Source organism: Meles meles, chromosome 5 (assembly GCF_922984935.1).
Source record: "Meles meles chromosome 5, mMelMel3.1 paternal haplotype, whole genome shotgun sequence".
In the NCBI taxonomy this organism is placed as follows: Eukaryota; Metazoa; Chordata; class Mammalia; order Carnivora; family Mustelidae; genus Meles; species Meles meles.
The window spans coordinates 90,733,482-90,754,218 of NC_060070.1; the positions used below are offsets into that span (position 1 = coordinate 90,733,482).

At 51.7% G+C, this 20,737-nt stretch overlaps 1 protein-coding gene across 21 annotated transcripts in view; it reads right to left on the minus strand.

Annotated features, from left to right (window-relative positions):
- Positions 1–20,737, minus strand: part of TRERF1 (transcriptional regulating factor 1) — a 201,019-nt gene that overhangs the window by 17,937 nt on the left and 162,345 nt on the right. For 16 of the 21 annotated variants that reach the window (XM_046005300.1, XM_046005295.1, XM_046005291.1 and 13 more), the window contains 9 exons: positions 17,606–19,295; positions 16,195–16,241; positions 15,159–15,309; positions 13,795–14,103; positions 10,045–10,435; positions 9,273–9,339; positions 7,711–7,850; positions 7,473–7,576; positions 5,911–5,986 (listed from right to left, as the gene is read on the minus strand). In XM_046005300.1, the coding sequence (XP_045861256.1) occupies positions 5,911–5,986; positions 7,473–7,576; positions 7,711–7,850; positions 9,273–9,339; positions 10,045–10,435; positions 13,795–14,103; positions 15,159–15,309; positions 16,195–16,241; positions 17,606–19,036 (2,716 nt within the window). In that variant the 5' untranslated portion in view covers positions 19,037–19,295. The remainder of the gene's footprint in view (positions 1–5,910; positions 5,987–7,472; positions 7,577–7,710; positions 7,851–9,272; positions 9,340–10,044; positions 10,436–13,794; positions 14,104–15,158; positions 15,310–16,194; positions 16,242–17,605; positions 19,296–20,737) is intronic. The other 5 variants (XM_046005303.1, XM_046005302.1, XM_046005306.1 and 2 more) reach the window with 3 other exon arrangements.

The following is a 20,737-nucleotide window of genomic DNA, read 5'->3' on the forward strand; positions in this document are numbered from 1 at the left end:
GGGAGTGGCCTTCCGATTAATCCTCAGCAGAAAGAAGCACCTTCCACAGGTTCTGGAGGCTGGGACATCTCTGGTTATGCAGCCATTCACAACAAGGAGGAATAGAGAGGATGAGTGGAGAGGTTTTGCTGGAATGGGTATGAGCAGAGGACGTCAGTGTGATTTGGGTCTCTAGAATGGTTCCATCAGTGTTCCTCAAATTCTGTCTAATATTCAGGGCCTTGGAGTCCCAGCAATCATATTCCTCTTGCTCAGGAGCAGACGTAGAAAGAGAGAGACAGAAAGGATTACCAATACTTCAGCTGAATAACTAAAGAGCAGCCGTCGTTTACTTTAGGTAGCCATCCAAACAGCAAAGAGGTAAGAGGAATCAGAAATATAATGATGAAAGATCATGAGGGGACATGTCACATTGGCTGAAGCCCTGGTCAAGCTATCCCGCTGCAGGTCTGGAGCCCAGACAGCTCTGGGTCACATCTCAGATGTGGAATCAGGGGGCCTCTTGCTGATGATGACGCCCAACTAGATCAATGAGAATCCTGTCTGCTCTCAGCCAGAGCATACGTTTCCTAAGTTAGAGTGGGGCTCTCAGACCTGATGAGAGGCTAACAGGGCCAGGCAGCCTTCTCAGGTCAGCACCCATCTCCACGGTGGGCACAGGTGCTTCCGCCCCACGCCAGGAGCGGAATCATCACCTGATTACAGCCCAGGTCTATTTTTAAGCAGCACATCCCTTCATGCCTCCAAAGAGCTTGCCAGCTGCAACCCTACCAAACGGGAAGTAGCTTCCTGGATCATCTGTCATGGGGGACTCCAAGCCTCATGGGAGAAGGGCATCCCCCCTGCTGATTCCTCAGTGATTTTTAAGGGCTGCTGCTCTGTGATGGGGTCTTCAGTCTTTCCCACCTGAGTGTTTGTTCCGTACCCCTAGTCCTGGATCAGTCCTGCACTTCCCTGCTCTGAGGGCTTGCAGGGCCTGGGGCAGGGAGCATGTGCTCAGAGTAAAAGACAGCTGCTGTATGTGGTCTTCCGGGTGCACTTTAGTGCACAAGACAGCACTGTATATGTGTATCTATCCAACAAGGGCGTCCATGAAGTGAGAGGCAGAGGCAAGGCCAGACCAGCAAATCCATTCGCTCACACTAGAGCAGGGTCCATCTTCATGACATCCTGATTACGAGTTCCCCCAGGGCTGAGAATCCACCCTTGGGCTCCTGGACAGAATTCCCAGGACCACGTCTAGAAACACCCAAATGTGCTTTTCCCAGATAAAGGCACTGTGCTGTGATAAAAAGGGGTGACTTCAGGGGTGCCTGGGTGGTTCAGATGGTTAGGCAGCTGCCTTTGGGTCAGGCCATGATCCTGGGGTCCTGGAATTGAGTCCCACATCCGGCTCTCTGTTCGGTGAAGCCTACTTTTCCCTCTCTCTCTGCCTGCCATCCCCCCTGCTTGTGCGTGCTGTCAAATAAATGAATAAAATCTTAAGGAAAAGCGGTGACTTCAGTCAAGAGACCCCAGTCTGCAAATCCAGTTCTGCCACTTACTCCTATGGCCTCAGGCAAAGGTACTCAACTTCTCTAGCTCTCAGTTTCCTCTTCTCTGACAGACAGCACCATTTGGTCCTAAGTGGGTAGGTACACAACGATTATTGCTGGTCCCTTGGAAAGGAGATTCCAAGTCAGCCCACAGCTCGGGGATACACACTGTCCCCGGCTGACCTGTATTAATGGTACTGGAGAAGACCATTGGTCCACGCTGGTGTTCCTAGTTCTGTGGGAGTACAATCCCACTGCTGCTGGTTGCTGGTGGCTCCCCAACTTCCACTCCCCGGCCCCTGAAATGCCTTCTGTAATCCCATCAAGGCAAGACTCAGGCATCTCATTCCCAGAGGCTCTGTCAGACAGGAGCGCTTTCTTCATTTTTAGACATGGTTCTAAGCCAGCTCTTCCTGGATTCTGTGTCTTGGACAAAGTCCAGGATAAAACAGAAAACCAAGGCAGGGGGCTGCCTCTAACCGTCCCCTTGCTCTGCCCTTTCTTCCTCTCCAGGATCCCCGCTGTCCACTCAGCATGCACACAGGGTTAGTGGGCTGACATTCCCCCAGCGCTCATTTGCCCTACCTGGGGATTCCTGGCTATTGGGCTGCTATCAGCGGGGGCCCCTAACAAGCCGATTAAGGCTAATTACAAAGGGCCTAATTAACTGAGGAAACTGGTGCTGGAACAGTATCCAGAGGAAAAATGTTCTGAGCGTTGGTTGCTGGGAAACAGGCTCTGGACTAGGGCTACATTTGGGGCGATCTATAGCGAACCCAGGCAATTAAAAAGAGACATGGAGCGGTGAGAGAATTGGGCTCAGGATCTTTTAGAGGGCCCTTCCATCCTGCTCACAAGACAAAATACTTTTGTGATGGTGTTGTTATTGCACAGAACAAGGAAGACCTGTTCACTGCACAGAAAGGGGGGCTGTTTTTAAATCAGATCTTCACTTCTGCGTAAGGCTTTCCACAGTGGGTAAAGGCTGAATCCTTTTTTAGGGGTGGAGGGTGAAGTCGGCTGTTGCCAAAGATCCCTGTGAGGCAGAAGGAAGGGAGGCCTCCATCTGAATCCACATCTCAAGCTCGTCTGCTGAGCCCTTCTTTACCAGCATTGTGTCAGGCAAGGCCGGAGACTAAGTACAGACTCAGGTCCTGCCCTTGAGGTGACCACTCTCCAGTCAGAGACATGAGCTGAGAAAGCCTGGAAAATGCCATCACAGCTGTGTTCCTTGCCGAGCGTTCTCTTGAGTATGTAGTCCTGTCTGCTCGTCAAACTTGGCAGCTTCCAAGATAGAGAACATGCCTTCGCCGACCAACTGGAGATTTCCTCCAGGAATCCTGCAAGTCTGGAGTCAGGTCAGAGTCTGGGACCCAGGAAGAGCCTGGGCTGTGGTGGGAGCTGGATGGTGGTCTTTGTTGCACCCTTACCAGGAAGTATGAGGCCAGTGTCTGCACCCACCTGCAGGAATGATCAGTTCGGTGGAAAACCCAGGGATGCAGGAAGCCCCTTAATCACAACCAGGCATCCTCCTCACCCTGACTCCCCCATATTCAGGCCTTCCCCACCCAACCCAACTGCTAGCAGGGAACCTCTGCAAAGTGCTACCCACACATGGGCGGAGGGGGCTGAGAGGCTGGACTGTGCTCCTGGGTGTGGATTTGCATGCCGGAGGCCGCTGCAACGGCATGTTCCTTCCTCCCAAGGATCTTGTACAGCGCTTCTCCGGCCTTGGCAAGCAGCCTCCAGGTCTGGGCAAGCTGCCCACCCATACTGGTGTCTTTCCTGGGCCCCAGCACTGGCCACTTTTTTCTTTTCGTACTGAATTGTTTGGGATGAGGGGGGCAATGTCCTAAGTAAAGTAGGGGAAGTGATTTTCACAGGCCTGGGTCTCCATCTGTCTCCCCCCAAACTTGTAGCCTCTGTCTCTAAGCTCAGATGTTCTACCTTGCCTGCAGGGACAGAGTGGGGGTGGGGTGACACTGGCCACAGCCACAGAGCCAAAGCCTAAGGCAATCCAGAAGACAGTGTCCTGGTGATGTTGACCTGACAGAATCCTACTGGAGAGCAACCCAAAAGGGCACAAAGGCCAAGACAGGACGGGGCCACAGGGATGCGATTCACTGATACCCTGAACCAAACTGAGGGAAGAAGGTGGTGGCCGGTAACTAGGACATGTGAGGGGGTTGTACTCCAGGGCCTCTTCTGGGGCCTGGAAGAGAACTATTAAGGGATGGAGACTTTAGGGACCTGTGACCTGCGGCCTTTTTGCTCACAGTTCTACAAGATTCTCTGCGATCACTTCCTGGAGAAGGCAGACTCTAGAAGATATACGTGAGTACCCTTCCCTTTTTTTGGAGACACAGGGCTAGTGAATACCAACCCTTCACACCTCAGCTCCACCTCTCCTGCCTCCAAGGTTGAAAATTTCAGGAGGCAACAGAATGCTTCCTGGTCTGCTTATGGGGGAGGGAGGCCAAGGATGGGCGTTAGCTGGGGACCTTAAAAGATGGGTAATTTTAGCAGAGTTTAGTTTCAGAATCCTTATTATTATTGCAGCATTTTGGTTTTGTTTTCTTTGGGGAGGGGTGGCTTCTATATAGCTTTCCAAATGTTATGCATGACACACATAAAACAATATTGTACTTGCTTGGCACAGTGGGAAGAACTGGATGGAGGGGGTGTGGGTCTCAGACAAGGTTGCTCACAGCTGGAGCTGACCAGCCCAGAGGCTCTGGCCACCCTGGTTCCCCCGTGGAACTACATCAACAGCAGATGGCTGGGAAGCTCCCTGTCATCAACTGTCTCGCCCACTCTTCAAAGAAGCCTGAGACAGGCTCCAGTAGGCTGGACAGCCTGTCAGGGTTTAATGGGCAGCAGATGACACTGGGAATTAAGAGGATTGAATTGTTTCCATGGCGGATTAGGGAGAACTCCCACATCTTCCTACTCGCACTCGGGGCAGACATCAAGCAGGAAGTGATGGAGACAACAGTAAGAAACTGGTTGGCTTAGGCCCCAGTTAAATGATTTCTTATCCCTGTCCCTTTCGTGCTTGCCTACTTCTGGTAGCAGCCCATGTGCTGACAGTGCAGACATCCAGGGCTGTCTGTGCTCAGGTAAGTGGCTTCTGGGCCTTTCCCCACTGTGATGCCACACACAGTGTGGCAAAGGGCACTGGGTCCGGTGGGGTGCCCATGGAGAACACTCTCGTATTTGCTGAGCAGCCCTCACGTTAGGCCACATCTGTCTGCCTGGACTGAGGACTAGGAAAGGTTCAACCAGGTCCCCAAGCCCACTTCAGTACTTAGCACCTACTCATGCAGGGTGTGCCCAAGGCACCAATGGAACCTTCGAATCCTCATTAGAGGATTTAGTCCCCTCTGAAATGGAGAACCCCAGCAGGCTTGCACAGGCCCTCAGAACGGATGGGTTTACCCATTACCGGAAATTAAAATGTTGATTTCAACTTCCTTTTGTCACTTAAGGCTCCCTGACCTGTCGCCTTCTCTTTCCATGATTCTTACCACATTCAATTCTCAAAGGTGTTTTCTCCTTCCCTCTTACTGGTGATGCCATCATTAACCCACGCCGTCACAGGACACATTCTGTATGTGTACGTGTATGTGTGTAACACGTGTACATATATGTATATGCATGCGTATATTTGTATGTGCGTGTGTACAGTACATGCATATGTAGATGTCCTTCTCTGGCCTTGAGTGTCATTTGTGGTTGGTGACTCCTTCCTCCTCAGACTCCAGACTGCAGGACATAGGATTCCACCTATGTCCGTCATAGGCATTGTTTTATCTTAGTACGTAGCACAGTTTCTTGTATGCAGCAAGTACTCAATAAGTAATTAGTCAATAAATGAATGACAGTGACTAGACTATGCCACGTGTTGTGCTACATCTACTATCTCTGATCATCATAAAAGTGCTGCAAGGGATGGAGGAGGAGCCCCGTTTCACGGGTGAGGAGACCAAGGTTCCAGAAGGCCAAAGGGTGCAGGCAAGATCTGAACCCATGGCCACTAATTCCAAAGCTGAGGGGCCGCGGAGCGTTGTCTCTGTGCCGTCCCCTGTGTGGTGCCTTCCTGCCGACACACCAGTCTCACCGCCACACACACAGGCACCGGCCACTGTCACCCGGCTCTTGGCACATCCATTAGGGTGAGGGGAACCCATACGAACACCCAAGAGTACCCAGCCAACACACACAACTGCCCCACCAGCTGTGCCCCAGGAGCCCTGGAGCTCACAAGGGGCATTAGGACGGGATTGGTGGATCTATTATTAAAAAGCGACCCCACGAAACATGCAAAAAGCCTGCTCTCAGGAAGCAATGGGGCACAAGGCTCCTGGCAACCTACCGGCATAGTGGTAATTTGCTAAAGGATGACATTTTAACCTGACTGGCTTCCTCAGCAGCAGCATTTCCAGAGCAACCTGCAGACCCATGGGAGAGAAAAGGGAGAGTCAGTGAGTGGTCTGTGGGCTGTGGGAAGAGCATTACCTAATGGGGGAAAGGAGTCAGCAATACAGAGCTAGGAGTTCCGGGTGCTGGAAGGAAACCAGACTGGGCTTCCTCTCTGGCCAGCACCCCATGGGATGTGGCACTGAAACACCTCCCCCTGCCCGTGCCTGTGGCCAGTGGGTCCCGTCAGAGAAAAATAGTGGAGACGCTGATCCTTCCCTGGTAAAGGCCCCAGCCTCAGAGAGAGTGGGATCTCCTCTGAATGGGGACTCAATCTCTGGGGAAAGGCTCCAAGGAAATGAGTGGGTGATTGGTGGGTGTTTTGCAGAAAAATGCATTTTGTTACAATTAACATAAACAGTTGTGTTAATAGTAACCGTACTATACACTGTCTTTCCAGAGAGCCTAGGTAAAGAACCCTTTCAAATATGCCTCTTTCAGCCTGTTCAACTTAAAAAAAAAAAAAATGGTGCCTGTGGAATTGTACACAAGAACAGTAGATGGGTTAGGAGCAGAGCAAAGTTTAGAATCTTGCTTCTCAAGTATGGTCCATGGGCCAGCAGCATGGGCATCCACTGGGAGCTGGTTCGAAACGCAGAACCTTGGGCCCCACCTCCAGAACTGTCGAATAAGAATTTGCATTTTAACAAGATGCCCCAAGTGATTTGTGTGCACATTAAAAGTTTGAGAAATGCTTCTCTGCAATACTTGTCTTAAAGGATTAAGAAGTGTTCTCTAACATCCTAGAAAATCCATGAAGGGAATCAATAATCTCATGAGAAGGTAGTATTGGGACACAAGAGGCCAGATTTGGTACCAAAACTATGTATTTCCTAAGGGGGAAACTGAGGTGAATGACTGAGTGCCCCTGGCAGGAGCCCAGGTGAAGCAGGTAAATGGTCAGCTAGGATCCTGGGAGAATGGCACCAATGGTCTGACTGTGTCAAAGCTGCAAGAATGACCCCAGCTGGTACATAGCAAACCCTTCATTTCTGGTAGGAGAGAAACTTCTATGAACATCAACCTGGCTGACTTCCACAGCAGGGAAGAACAATCAGCAGAGTAGGATAGGCTCTTTCAGGCCAAGTCTTGTCTCAGTAAGGTTTTCTACCTCTATCATTAGAGACCCAGTTTCTGATGTGAATTATAAGACTGCTGAAAAGAAATTCTAATTTCCCAAGACAGGTGTGAGCATAATTATTACTCAGGAATAGATGTACAGACAGAAGTCCAACTGCAGGTTTCTCCTGCAGGCTTTAAATCCGGACCCACTCAGTGAGATAAGGAACATGGTGGTGTGTTGATTGGTCATGATCTTAGGAACTGGTTTTATGGCATGTGGGACAACACAGAATTTCAGGAAAATACTTTTCAAAATTCTGACGTGGAGAATATGAACTGTGAAGTCTCTCTCTCTCTCTCTTTTTTTTCTTGAAGTCTCTCTTCTCCATTCCTTACCATCACATCACCTTTGGCCTCGAAAAGAGAGTGCAAAGCAAATTCAGAATTGGTCCCTCCACCAGGCAACGCACTTGAACAGCACAAATTCAGGAGATTCTCCACTGTTGGGGACAATGAGAAGCCACTGCATCAGAGAGAGCTCAAGTCTCAAGGACAAACAACACCCAGCCTGAAGCCAGAGACCCCTGTGAGAGGATCAAGCCTTCCCCACCCAGTTCTTCCCACATGCCAATACCTCTTTGCTGGAGGTCATGGTTTTCCAGCTCTGGCCAGGGCTTCCATACTAGTGTGGCCTTGTGTGTGTCCTGAGCCAAGGCAGAGACATCCTGAAGTTCTGGGATCTCTGCTTGGAACCTCAAGCCAATGTTGATGCGTCTTTAAGAACAAGAATGAAAACAACAGTGTGGCCTTCAATTTGAGGTCAAGAGCAACTGTCAGGAACTTGAAAAAGGAGGAAACCAGTTCCTTCTGCAAGAAGAATGTAGAGGCATTTCCTCCCAGCAGTGTGATCCTAAGATTCCAGGGATGGCCTTTTCACTGGGAGAAGGAACAGCTTTAAGATTGGGGAGAGATGCTACAGGGAGCGGGGGGAAAAGTCTGCTTGGAGCATCATAGCTCACTGTAACTCAGACAGGAAGGGTGCTAATTGCAAGGCAACAGCTGCCCAGGGTATGGCCGCTGGCACAATTTAACCAGGAAAAATGGAACAAGCATAATGCGCTTATTATATTTGCTATCCCTTTCAGACCACTTTCACATAAATTATCCCAACTGAATCTCACAAAGACCTGAGATGTAAGCAAGGCGGTGATAATTATTCCCACTTAATAGGCGGGTTAACTAAAGCCTAGAAAAGTTGGGGTGCCTGAGAGGCTCAGTCGGTTAAACGTCTGCCTTTAGCTCGGGTCATGGTCTCAGGGTCCTGCAATCGAACCCCTCATCAGGCTCCCTGCTTGGCAGGGAGCCAGCTTCTCCCTCTGCCCCTCCTCCCACTCCTACTCTCTCTCTCTCAAATAAATAAATAAAATCTTTAAAAAAAATAAAGCCTAGAAAGTTTAACTTCATCAATGTCAAATAAAAAACGGTGCTGACTCAATTTTGTCACCATTCTACCACCTGGTCTTTTTTGCACTTATCTATGAAAATAGCACCTTCCTTGGGGCTCCTGGGTGGCTCAGTCAGTTGAGCCTCCAACTCTTGGTTTGGGCCCAGGTCGTGATCTCAGGATTGAGGGATCGAGCCCGGGATCGGGCTCCTCACTCAGCAGGGAGTCTGCTTGAAAGTTTCTCTCCCTTTGTCCCTCCCCCACTCACGCTCCCTCTCTTTAAGTAAATACATAAAACAACAAAACAACCAAAAAAAAAAAAAAAAAGAAAGAAAGAAAGAAAGAAAAAGAAAATAGCACCCTTCTCTTTCCATTATATCCCGAGCCCCTCCCACACCAAGCCTATTTGGAGGACCAGCCAAGAATTTTGAGGAAGGAACAGGGAAGCAAGGGCATTTGGATGGAGCCTTGTAGAGAGCTCAATGTCACTGGGAATGTGCAAGCATGTGGCCTGAACCATGCAGATGGAGATGGGGACACCAGGTTCTCTCAATATAGGACTTCATGCTTTAGTATACATTTAGTCTTTGGCAAAAGCCTTGAAACACCAGAAACTGAGAAATGCCATGATCCTATAATTTCTCTAACTTCTCATTCGGTGCTAATTCTCAAAGTTCCTCATCCTCAGCTGAGGCTTCTGTTACATAAAACAAAACAAAACAAAAAAAACAACCAAAATTGGCTTTCCTTACGGTTCAACATCAATGGTCTGCTCTCCAGGCCCTGGGGTGACTGTCACGTTGCTGCCATCAATGCTGTCTGAAGCACAAAACCCAGAGGTCAGTGGTCAACAGGAAAAGGAACCGAAGAAACTATAGCCAATGAGCAGTGACCTAAACACTCACAATGAGACCCCCCTCCTACCCAACCCATGCATGAATTACCCACAGTAGTCTCCAAGGAACTAGATGGCATGTGGTGCTAAATGGTTTAGGATTACTCATTTCTCGCAGGGGCTAGGGAGAAGCCATCACCCCGATTCTGGTCCGCTAAGCACTATCGTTCCTCTGAAACCATTCTTACTCTAGAAAGAGAAACTGGCTCCGAGACTCTCCATGCTCGATCTTTAGACAATGCGTGCATAAGATGCAGAAGTCGGGTCTTGCAAATAATACCTAATCCTATTTGTCTTTCTGCTTAGTACATGTATGGGGGGGGGGGGCGGGGATGTCTCTGAGGATGATTCGCGGCACCGGCTTAGGGACCGCGTGCGCACTTGAACTGTTCCAACTTAGGCCAAAGAGACAGTAATTAACCAGAGCTCCGGGGTCTCCTTGGCTAGGCTGGGGATCCCGAGGGTGAGTCTCGCCCATGTAGTCTAAGTGTTTCAGGCACCTTGCCCAGCGCGGTCCCGGTAGAGACAAGCCCCAGCAGAAATGAGTGCGGGGCAGGAGCCCCGCATGCGAAGGGAGCCCCCAGGGAGGGGTGGGGCCGGGCGCGTGAGGGGGGCCCGCGGGGACTCACTGGAGCGGCACAGCAGAACCCGCGGCGTGGGCGTCAGGGGCGTGAGGGGCAGCTGCGGGTGCGCGCCGGGGCCGTGGCCCGCGATGAGGACGTTGCTGAAGAGCCCCGAGCCCTGGCGCACCGGGCTCAGCATGGGCGGGGGCGTGTAGGGGGGCAGCTCGTGGGCGGGGTCCAGCAGCAGGTGGTCCCCGAGGACGCGGGGGGAGCGCAGCTGGCTCTGGTACAGGGTGGCGCCCGAGTACGAGGTGGCGGCGGCGGAGTTGGCGGTGTAGGAGGGTGGTGGCGGGATGAAGAGCGGCTCGGGCCGGTGCCGGAACTTTTTCTTGTCCGGCAAGCTCTTGAGGGGCTCCTCGGCTTTGGCCACGGCCGGCTGATGCTTCTTGGGCAGTTCCTAGAACGGGAAGAACGGTCCAGTTCGAATCCTCAGGCGTTCCCCACAGGCCACTTCCACAGGCTGAAGGAAGGGGAGCATCCGTTCTAACGGGGGATTCCCCCCACCGACCCCCCTCCACTTGTCTGCTCCCCCCTCCCCCCGCATCCCCTGCCTCGAAAAACAGCCTCCTCCAGTTCCCACAGGGCGAGTTCGGGGGCTTGGCGGGGAGAAAACTGGGGTTCAGGAGGAAATCCCTCATGTCTGGAGGGAGATGGGGGTGGTAGGAAAGGTGGGTGGGCAAGAAAGAATAAATTCACATTCTCTATTGCTTAGCACCGCATTCCCATCCGGTGAGTGGAATCCAGCCGAGTGGGCCCTTTAATTCCCCACCGCTCCCAGGGGACAGACATCAGGGACAGATAACACATGTTCTGAGAAGGGGACAGAATAATCTATTCAGGGAGGCTGGGCAGCGGCTGAGGAGCAGGAAGAGGGGGTCCGGTGACCCGCACTGGGCTCTCCTTTGAGGTAACCCTGGAGCTGAGGGAAAGCCGTCTTTCAGACCTGTTCCGTGTGCTCCCCTAAAACCGGATCCGGAGAAGCCCCCCCGCCGCCCGCCCCTCACCACCGCTCCCAGGACGGTAGCTCATTTGCAGCAAGCCCCTCTCCTGGGTGGCTTCCTGTCAGCAGCGTTAGTTTACTTTATGGCAGCGGACCCAAGCACAGTCTGGAAGGAGGATCTGCCACATGGATACATATATACTAATAAGTAAACATGTGCACATAAATAGATAAGCAGGGCATGCCAAAGCCAAACAGAAACAGACTTGGGGCGTGTGCCAGCATCAGCCCAGAGAAACCGGCTGGGTGTAGCTGGGTGTGGCTGGGGAAGCCGAGGTGCGGTTGGGAGAGGCCCTGGGGATACCTGCAGAAAGTTCTGGGCAGTCTGTGGTACCCTCCCAGGCCCTGCAGGCCAGTGCCTGTCACAGCTGCAGTTCCTGGCAATTCCTGTGCCCAGGGTGGCACCCGAGTAGGAGGAGCAGGGGGTGATGGGAAGGGAAGGCCATGGTCATGTGACCAGTTGCCTCCAGGCCATGTGACCTGCTCCAGTCTTCCCTCAGCTCTGGGCTCCTGCTGCTGCCCCTCCTGTTTTCTCCCTCAGCTTCCCTGTCTTCTGGGCTGCTGTCCCACCCCCTAGGAGGGAAGTCTAGGGAAGCTGAGGGGTGGGGAAAGGAGAGGGGACACCTCTGTGAGCTCCCAGCTCACCCCCAGGGGTTCTCCTTAGGCCAGAGTGCCACAACCCGCCTCCTCTCCCCACCAGAGGGCTCCTTACCACCTGAGGCTGAGGCCGAAAGAGAGGTCTGAGGAGAATGGGGAGTGGATGTCTCTGCCCCCCAAGCTGGGAAGCAATCCTGAAGCCTTATACCCTGTCCCTGGGTAGCTGATGAGGCCATCTGAGCACAGGCTGACCTGGCATGGTTTCAACCCTGTGTGGACATCCAGACCTCTGATCCCAGGGTCAAAGTTCCCTTTTGGGCTCCTTCTACTTGAGCCTCTGGTCCTTTTACTCCAGTTCTCAACTCCAGGCAAGACTCTGAGACCCCGGGCCAGCAGTTTCACCCAGAATGCCAGGCCTGGATGTCACTTGAGAGGAATCATTTATAGGGTTCTACCTCTACCAAGCTATTCAGACTCTCGAGGTGGGACCACTCACGGAGAAGTTTTAAAAGCTCCCCCGGGGCAGGGAGAACCACTGATGAGTCCAAACCCAGGCTTTTTGAGGGGGAGGGTCTCACAGTTGCCTGCATCCCCAGGGGGCCAGCAGCAGAGTGGGGACTGAAAGCCAGGGCTCCTCCCCAGACATTTAAATTTCTTTAAGTGTCAGGACCTTGCCCATATTTTCCCAATCCCAGCTACATGCTTCTAGTTCAGCTTATTTCCTTACTACAATGTCTCTCTCACCTTTCCCACAAAGCCAGCTTCACCCCTGCCTTTAAAACCCTGCTCAGAACTGTGCTCATGGTGGTCTTCTGACCAAATTCTTACCAAACTCCCTGTGTCTCCCCAGTCCCTAGTTACTTTAGCTGCCCAGGGGTACTCCAGTATGGGGGACTACTGTTTCTTCTCTGCCCTGGTTTCCCTCCCACTGTCTTAAACTGGGGCAGGGGGTGCTGTCTGGGGCTTAGACCCCTGTGTAGTCGACTAGGAACAATACTGTCTCCAGCTTCAAGCTGAGAATTCTCTAGGGGTAGAAACAGTGGGTCTCCCACTAAATCAGCGACTTCCCTGGGCAAAGAGGGAGCTTGGCTCTGTCATTTCATCTCTCTGCTTATTATTGGCCCCCAAGTCCTGCTGACTTATGAGAATCGTGCTCACTCCCAGAGGTTCCCCCTCCGTCTCTCCTCTTCTGAGGCCTTGATATTACATAGAGAACCAAGAAGGTTCTTTCTGGACTTTTCTAGTTCTCTTAATTTTCCACCCTACCTCTGTTTTGGCCCAATCCCACCCTCATACCACCTGGAATCTCAGCAGCCACTTATACTTCGAGGACAAATGTGACCCAGCACACCACTTCGTGGAGAGGGAACAAATCCAATGTAGTCAACTGCATGGGTTACAGACTCCCCAGGGGAGGGAAGGAGGGAAGAGGGAGGAAGACAGAAAGAGAAGGAGAGAGGGAGACAGGAAGGGAAGGGGGAAAAGAGAGGGAGAGAGAGAGATCTCTGTCCCAGAGCCAAGGTAAGCTCCTTGGGTGAAGCAGAAGAATTTGAGAAGGAGGAGGAGAGTGAGTGAGAAACATGAATCTCTTTGCTTTCCCGAGATTGGGGGCTGGGTGTCTCTCAGTGGAATTACTTTGGGAACCATAGCAAATTAGGTCCTCTAAGGCTAATGATGCCGGTGGGATACCGAAAATATAAAGCATCCACTGAGGCTGACCACCAGAACGGATGCAGGGCTATCCCACGGAGGCTTGCTGTGCCAGGGTTTCCCTCTGGATGTGAGGCAGTCTGGAGATCCTGCAGGGGGGGTCAGGGCCCTGGGCAATAGCTCTTTATTACCTGGGATAGTACTTCCATGTTTTAATAGCTGTGTGATTACCAACTGAGTTATCATCTTTGTTTTCACCTTGGAATAGCTTCAGCTCTCTCAGAATCTAATCCAGACCGTTAGCCTGGTAGAGGTGGTCACTGGGTAGCAAGCAGTGTGGACTACCCATGGGATTCCCAATGTGGGGCTGTGTGGGGTGTGGGGCTCAAACCAAGAGGCCAAGTCATGTCTGAGAGCTCAGGTCAGTGACCCCGGAAGAGCTGCCCCATCTCCAAGAAAGCAAAGGGATGTTCCCACCCCAGGTGGGCGGGGGCAGAGCAGCAACTCACAGCAGGCGGGTGGGGGGCAGCCCCTTGGGGTGAGTGTGGGGGAGAGAGGGTCATCCTCACGAGCACGGGCATCTCGTCGTCCGACATCGAGCTGGCTGGCTTGTCTCTGGTGGAGGGGGCGGCAACGATGCTGTTGGCGAAGCCCTGAGAGCCTGGCTTGGGCGGGAGAAGCTTGACAGGGACAGACACGGGCATGACCATAGGCGTGAGGCTTTCTGCCTCGGGAGGGAGCTGCGGTGGCGGCGGAGGCGGAGGTGGCAGTGGCGGCTGGGGCTGAGGCTGAGGCGGCAGGGCCTTCTCTCCTTCCTCCTACACAGACAATAAAGGCTTTGATCCTGGGCTGAGAGCAGCCTTCCCAAAGTGGGGACACGCTCTGCTCTTCCTGAAATGTTGCAGGACATCATGCGTGGGTGATAGAGAACCACGGCAGGGTGGTTTCCTTCCTGCAACCCTGAGTCCCTTGGCTTTAGTGAGGCCAGTTGGCAGTGGACAAGGCCATGCACTCTATTTTCTATGTTAAGAGAAGCTCCTCGACCATTATCACTTGTATAATTAAAACATATTAAAATTGTGTTGTTGTCATTGCTTTGTTGTTGTTGTTGTCATTGCTTTTAAAGAAAAAGATGTGGACTGGGAATTAGGCACAAAACAAAACAGAACACATAAGCTCTCGTGTAGGACCTCTTAATTCTATGGGCCTCAGTTTACTCATCTGTCCAATGGAAGACAAAGCTCTTTTATCTGGAATGGTCAGGAGATGGAGTGAGCCGGGTTATCTAGGCTTTTTGCAAACAGACAGTTAATCCCATAGACTTAAATTTAGATCAATAGTATCTAAAGAATTTGAGAAATTCTTTGAATTCTAAGCTTACTCTAAAACTGCATGGATAGTTCACCACATGGATATCCTTCCTCCCTGGATAATCCTGAGGGTAATTAAAGATCTTCTTTTGCTAGAATCAAACACTGAGTAAAAAGTGCTGGCTGAGAGCCCAATGGTCACATTAGCTTTCCTTGGCCATCGGCTACTACGCTGGAAGGCCCAAGGGGCTAGCCTTAGGTGCTTTAAGCAACAGAAGTTAAAAATAATATTGCCTCTATGTGTTTTCTTTGCTGTCTTTTTCAGAAAGTGGAGAGACTCGGATCCCTCAAGAATTTATTCTAGCCCCTCTGTTTTTGACCCTTGTTCATGAAACCAGTGGAAGTGGGGTCTGTTTGACTGGCTGGCTCCTAGTGGCAAAGCTTTAAGGGAAGGACAGTGCCTTCCTGGGTGCCCACCTGGGGGTCCCATCACTCTCTGATGGCAGCAAAGCAAAGCAAGCAACACATGGCCTGGGAAGGGCTGGGCGCTGGCTCCTGCTAACCTGTTTGAGGCTGGGGGAGGCTCTCATTCCCCCATGGGACCGCATGTGGCCGTTCAGGGCAGGTAGGCTCTTGAATTCCTTCAGGCAGATGGAGCACGTCAATTTGTTCTTGGCATCAAACTGCTCCCCAAACACTCCTTTTGGTTGGCCACTGCTCAAGGGTAAGGCCAAATGAGAGGACACACATGTTGACAAAGAGGAAGGGTGACTTATCGCAAGACCTTACACCCCACAGTGGACCCATTTCATTCATGGGCCCCATGGTTCCCATGGCCCCACTTGTATTATCCCAATACCCTTCAAAGAACTAAGCCCACTTTACAGGAGGAAAACTGAGGCTCAAGAGCAGGAAAAGGCCCACTCAAAATCATGAGGGAGTTGAATAAAATGTCCTTCATTCTAAGCCATCAAGTTCTAGGTTTTTTTCACCTCTGGCCTGTTATCTTTCTAGAGTCAGCTCAGGTGGCCTCTTCCAGAAGCATTCCCTAGAGACACGTGTCTAAGTCCCCTGGCTTAGCCTCCAGGCCACATGTCTTAGCATTTTATCAGGTTCTGGCTAAGAATTTACCATGCCCACGATGGGGGAAAACAAGTCTGTACTATTTACTGCTGCATTCTCCAAGCTTAGCTCTATGCCTGGCACACAGTAGGTATCCAGTGAATATTGACTGACTGAAGAGGGGAGAGAATGTGACCTCAGGACTCAATTCCAGTATTGCCACTTACTTGATGTACAACTCCAAGCTCTCTGAGCCTGTTTTCTCATTTGTAAAGCCATTGGAATAAAGCCAAGAATGATTGAGCGCTTACTACGTGCTAGGCACATGGTAATCCTACCCACCCCTACTGGGTTGCTTTATTACACAAAATATAGAGTGCCTAGCACACAGTAAATGCTCAAACACAATAGCTGCTATTATTATTATAAACTTCTTCGGAAAACTGACTTTGAATTTGAAAATGAGTCTGGAGAGACAACCCAGGAAAACCTACTACTCTCCCCAAATGCCAACATGCCTTCTTGCATCCATCCTACCTTGACTCCGGGGACCCTGGCTGGGCTCTGCCATCAGGTAGGTGCATCTAATTTAATCCATGCAGGACATGGGAAGAAAGAAGAAAGAGAAAAAAAGTGTATTTCTACTGGGAGAAGTCTTTGAGCTAAGGGAACCCCAGGGCCTGCACTTTCTAGAATACTTCCTCAAGCTCACAGAGGCCAGCAGTTCATGTCCAGATGCTGGGTGCACCTGACACTTCTTTCCCTTGCTTCCTCCAGCCCCCCCAACCTGGTAACACACCCACTCTGGGAGTTGCCGCCAGCCCCTAGCCTACCAGGACTCAATCCCCTGCCTCAATCCTCCCTTTTCTCCCTCTCTACCACCGTGTGCACAAACAGGCTTCATTTCCAAAAGACACAGAACAGAGAGCCGGACGACACAGCAGCATGCCCAGAGACCTCCTGCTCGTCATGTCAACACTGGCCATGTCACTTATTCTTATATTCATAACGGCTCTCCATTACCACCGGGCCTGGGTTTCAAGCAAGACAGAGTCAAGGGGAGCTCATTTCCAGCCTCTATCCTGGCCCCTTTCTCCCCTGAGCCTGTTGTCACATGACTGTAGCACCTGGAACATGCCAAGGCATCGACAGTGCCCAGCACACAGGAGGCTGTTTTGTGGCAAATACATTTGGGAAAAACCCTTGGCCCATAGCCTTGCAGACACCATCAGATGGGGCATTTGCGCTCTAGGCCGCCGCAGCGGGCACCACTCCCCATTATCTCCTAACAAGCCACTTTGCTTACTCCCTTTACCTGCCCGGATCCTGAGGGCAGCTAAGATTCTCATCTCTGAAGCTAAAGGGGATATCCCCTCTGGGAGATTCCCAGTGCTCATTAGCATATTAACGGCTCTGAGAAGCCCCTCAGCATTGCAACCTGATTCACTGTAGGAGCCCCCCAGATGTATTGATCTGGAGAACCCGTCCCCCTCAGCCATTCCTATTAAACATTCTATGGTCTTCCTGGTCTGAGCAATATACTAGGAGAAATGCTGTCATAATGTGGTCTCCTTCCCAAAGGGGGAACAATTTCACAGGAATTCCCCGAGGATTCAGAACTAAGGGGACCAGACACCTTCCCTGTGTGGTCCCTGGGCCCAACTCAGGCCTTGATCGCTACATGCATCATTCAGGCCCTTAGACGGTACTCTGGCCCACTCTGCAGCAAGCTCAAGCTTAGCAGGCAGAGGGCTGAGTCAAAATTGATTCTGTGTTCCCCGTGCCTGGCACAGACAGCGTCTGGCATGTGTGAGTTAACGTTCGTGGCGTGAACAGAGAATAGAAGCCCGGGAGGGGCTGGAGAGAGGGCTGGGTGCTGCCTAGACTCGGCTCTGGCCAGAGCATTGGCACACTGAGGGACCCGGAGACGCTCCCACTCTGCGAATACCTGGGGCCACAGGGCACTGGGAGACAGCTGCTGGTGCTGAGGCCCCATGTTGTTGAGGTGGATCCCGCTGGGGGACAGCAGCGGCCGGTGGGGGAGGGCCCCGCCGAGCCGGTTCAGGTCCGAGCTTGCTGGGTCTCCCATTCCTGTGTCGGGAGGCCCCAGGTCGCCATGGGAGCTCAGCACGGCCTGGGCCTGCCTGTCGCTCGGGTACGTCTTGGGCTGACTGTCCTCGCGCTGCTGGTGCTGGGGCAGGTGGCTCTGCTGGCAGACGTGGTGGCCGTAGGGCTGCTGGGGCTCCTGGTAGTAGTACTGGGGAACAGAACCTAGCTGGATCAGCTGGACGGCGTGCGCCTGCTCCGGGCCGTACTGGTGGGCGTCCCTGTGGTAAGAGGGGGGCTGCAGGTGCATCTGCGGCGGCTGCTGCTGCGACTGTTCTTGCAAGTGCTGCATCACGGGCTGGGGCTGGTAATACTGAGGTATCTGCATCGGACCCTGCCGCTGCTGCAGCTGCAGCTGCTGTTGTTGCTGCTGCTGCGGGCGGCTCTGCTGCTGCTGCTGCTGTTGCTGCTGCATTTCCTGCAGGGATAGAGGCTGCTGCCCAGCTTGCTGCGGCTGTGGCGGGTAATACTGCTGCTGCTGAATCTGTTGCATGTGCTGGGACAGCATCGAGGGGGCCTGCAGCGGCTGTCCTCCCTGCACCGGCATCTGGGCCAGTGGCTGCTGGTAGTCATAATACAGGTGCCCCTGGCCGGCATGCGGCCCCACCTGCAGGGCTGGTTTGGACAGGCCGCCGGGGAAAGCAGGGTGAGCCTGCTGGGGCACCTGCTGGTAGCGAGCAGGAAGAGCCGGCGCCGGGGGCTCCATGGGCTTCTGGGACAACAACTGGCGGAGGGCACTATCAGGGGCCCCGTCCATCACTGCCGACTGGGTGTGCAGCACCTGGGCCATATTGTTGACCTGAATTCGCAGGTTTTGGTTGGCGAACACCTGGGTGAAGGAGTCTAGCTTGTGCAGGACACCGCTGGTGAGTTTCTGGGTGCGGATCTCGCTGGCCTGGGAGTAGGTATACTGGTAGCCGTCGGCGGGCTCAGGCTGGGCCGGGGTCCCCCACATCATGTTTGAGTTGGTCAGGTTGCTGCGTAGCTGGACGTGGTTGCCAGGCCCAGTGTGACCTCCCCACCCTCCCTGCCTCGAGGTATCCACTTGGCCCAGGTTTTTGGAACCAACAGGCAAGCCTAGACCATCCCGAGTCTCTTGAGGGAAGTGGGGGGAGAGGGGCGATGCCTGAGGGGCCTCCAATCCAGCCCCTGTGACTGTATTCCCATAGTTGTGGTTCAGCCCACCATGGATGCCAAGCGGTGGCTGTTGGTAGAAAAGGTTCTCACCACTGTGGGCCACGTGATTGGTCTTGTAGAGTTGCTGATCCCCCATGGCGCCTGCCTTGGCTGGGAACGTCCAGCCACAAAACCATAAAAAAAGGTCAATGAAACAAAACCCAAAAGGACTGAAACCCTGAGAAGCTGAGAGAAGGTGTCCACACTATTCCACGGCTGACATGTCTGTGAACGTGGCTGCAGCCAGATGCTCCTGTGGGCCTGTACCACTCATGTGCAGGGAGGGGGGCTTGACATCGTCACGGGGGCTGAGGTACGGACTGAACACCACCGTGGGGCAGAGATGTTGTGCACACCTGTAAGACAAGGTACAAAAGCACAGGACCGGATTTACTTGGATGCTCCACACGAACAAGGACATCGACCCCAACCAATCAAAATTTAATATAAAACAGAAGACTTGATTCAAAATAGCCTGTTTCATACACTGCCTACCCTTTACACTGATTCTGCAGCTATGCGCCCTCATGGGAGACAGAACTCTCTTACTTTCCAGCCTTTGTTCAATGGCTCATTAGTTCATCGATTTGTTAATTCATTGTTTTTTGCTCACTAATTAATTCCTCCATTCTTTGGAGGCTCGACACTATTCTAGGACCTGCAGGGGATGCGAAGAAGGTTAAGGCATTCCTTTATCAACTTTTCTGCTCAACACATACTTACTAGACACTAAGCATAAGGCACAATGCCAGGGAATGATTGCAACATGGGCCAGCTCCTGAGGTGTTTATGGTGGAAGGAACGTTTAAGGAGGAAGGATGCACATAATAAAAAGGTAAAATAACAGATATGGGAACTCAGACTGGAGAGCTTATGCTGGATAAGAACAGAACTGGAGAAAGTGTCAAGGAGGAGTACGGCACATATTAATCCGCCTGTACAGTCAACAAGGTTCCCTGCTTTCTGAGGTCCCCGCTCAGGGTAACATCTCCGCACAGGGTTGACCTGGCATGAAAAACCATACCGGGACAAGTCTCAGAACCATGAACTAGGCCATCTGGGGAGACAGGTTTAGTCTGGTTTGAGTCAGATAGTTTTTTTAGGGGACTTCTAACTGGGGTCTGTAAACCCCCGGGAGTACATGAAGACTTTCCAAGCACTACACACACGCACTCCAAGTTTTAAGAGAAACTTTTTCTTCCTCTGAATTCCCACACCCTCAAACCTCCATAGAAGCTATTTTCTAGAACTGAATAGCGATGAAGGTGCAAGTTGACGTTTTAAACCTGCACTCTCACAACTGCCCTCCCCCCCTACAAAGGAAAGACAGACCTTTTACTCACCTTGTCTCAAATCTTTTTTTTTTTTTAAAGCTAAGCTCTTTAATTCCTACATGCTCCGAGAAACCAATAAGAAAAAGTCACTATCTCAACAGAAAATATGAAAACAATATGGAAATATTTTTCAAATAAAAGAGAAAGAATTCCTAAACACATGGAAATTTAGCCAAACTTGTTCATAATAATCTAGGTATTAAAAGGTCTCTCAGTTACCAATCAGATTCATCTGACAGATTGAAAATACATCCAACAGTTTGATAACGCACCTTTTCATCAAGGTACTAGGGAAACTGGCACTCACAATGTTGGTAAGAATATAAACTGACATAATCCTGCAGAACACAATTCGTTAATAGCTGTCAAAGGTCAAAAATCAAATATTAACATTAACATTCAAATGTATTCAACATCCTTCAATCAAGGAATTTCATTTTGGAGGATTTATTCAATAGGCGTGA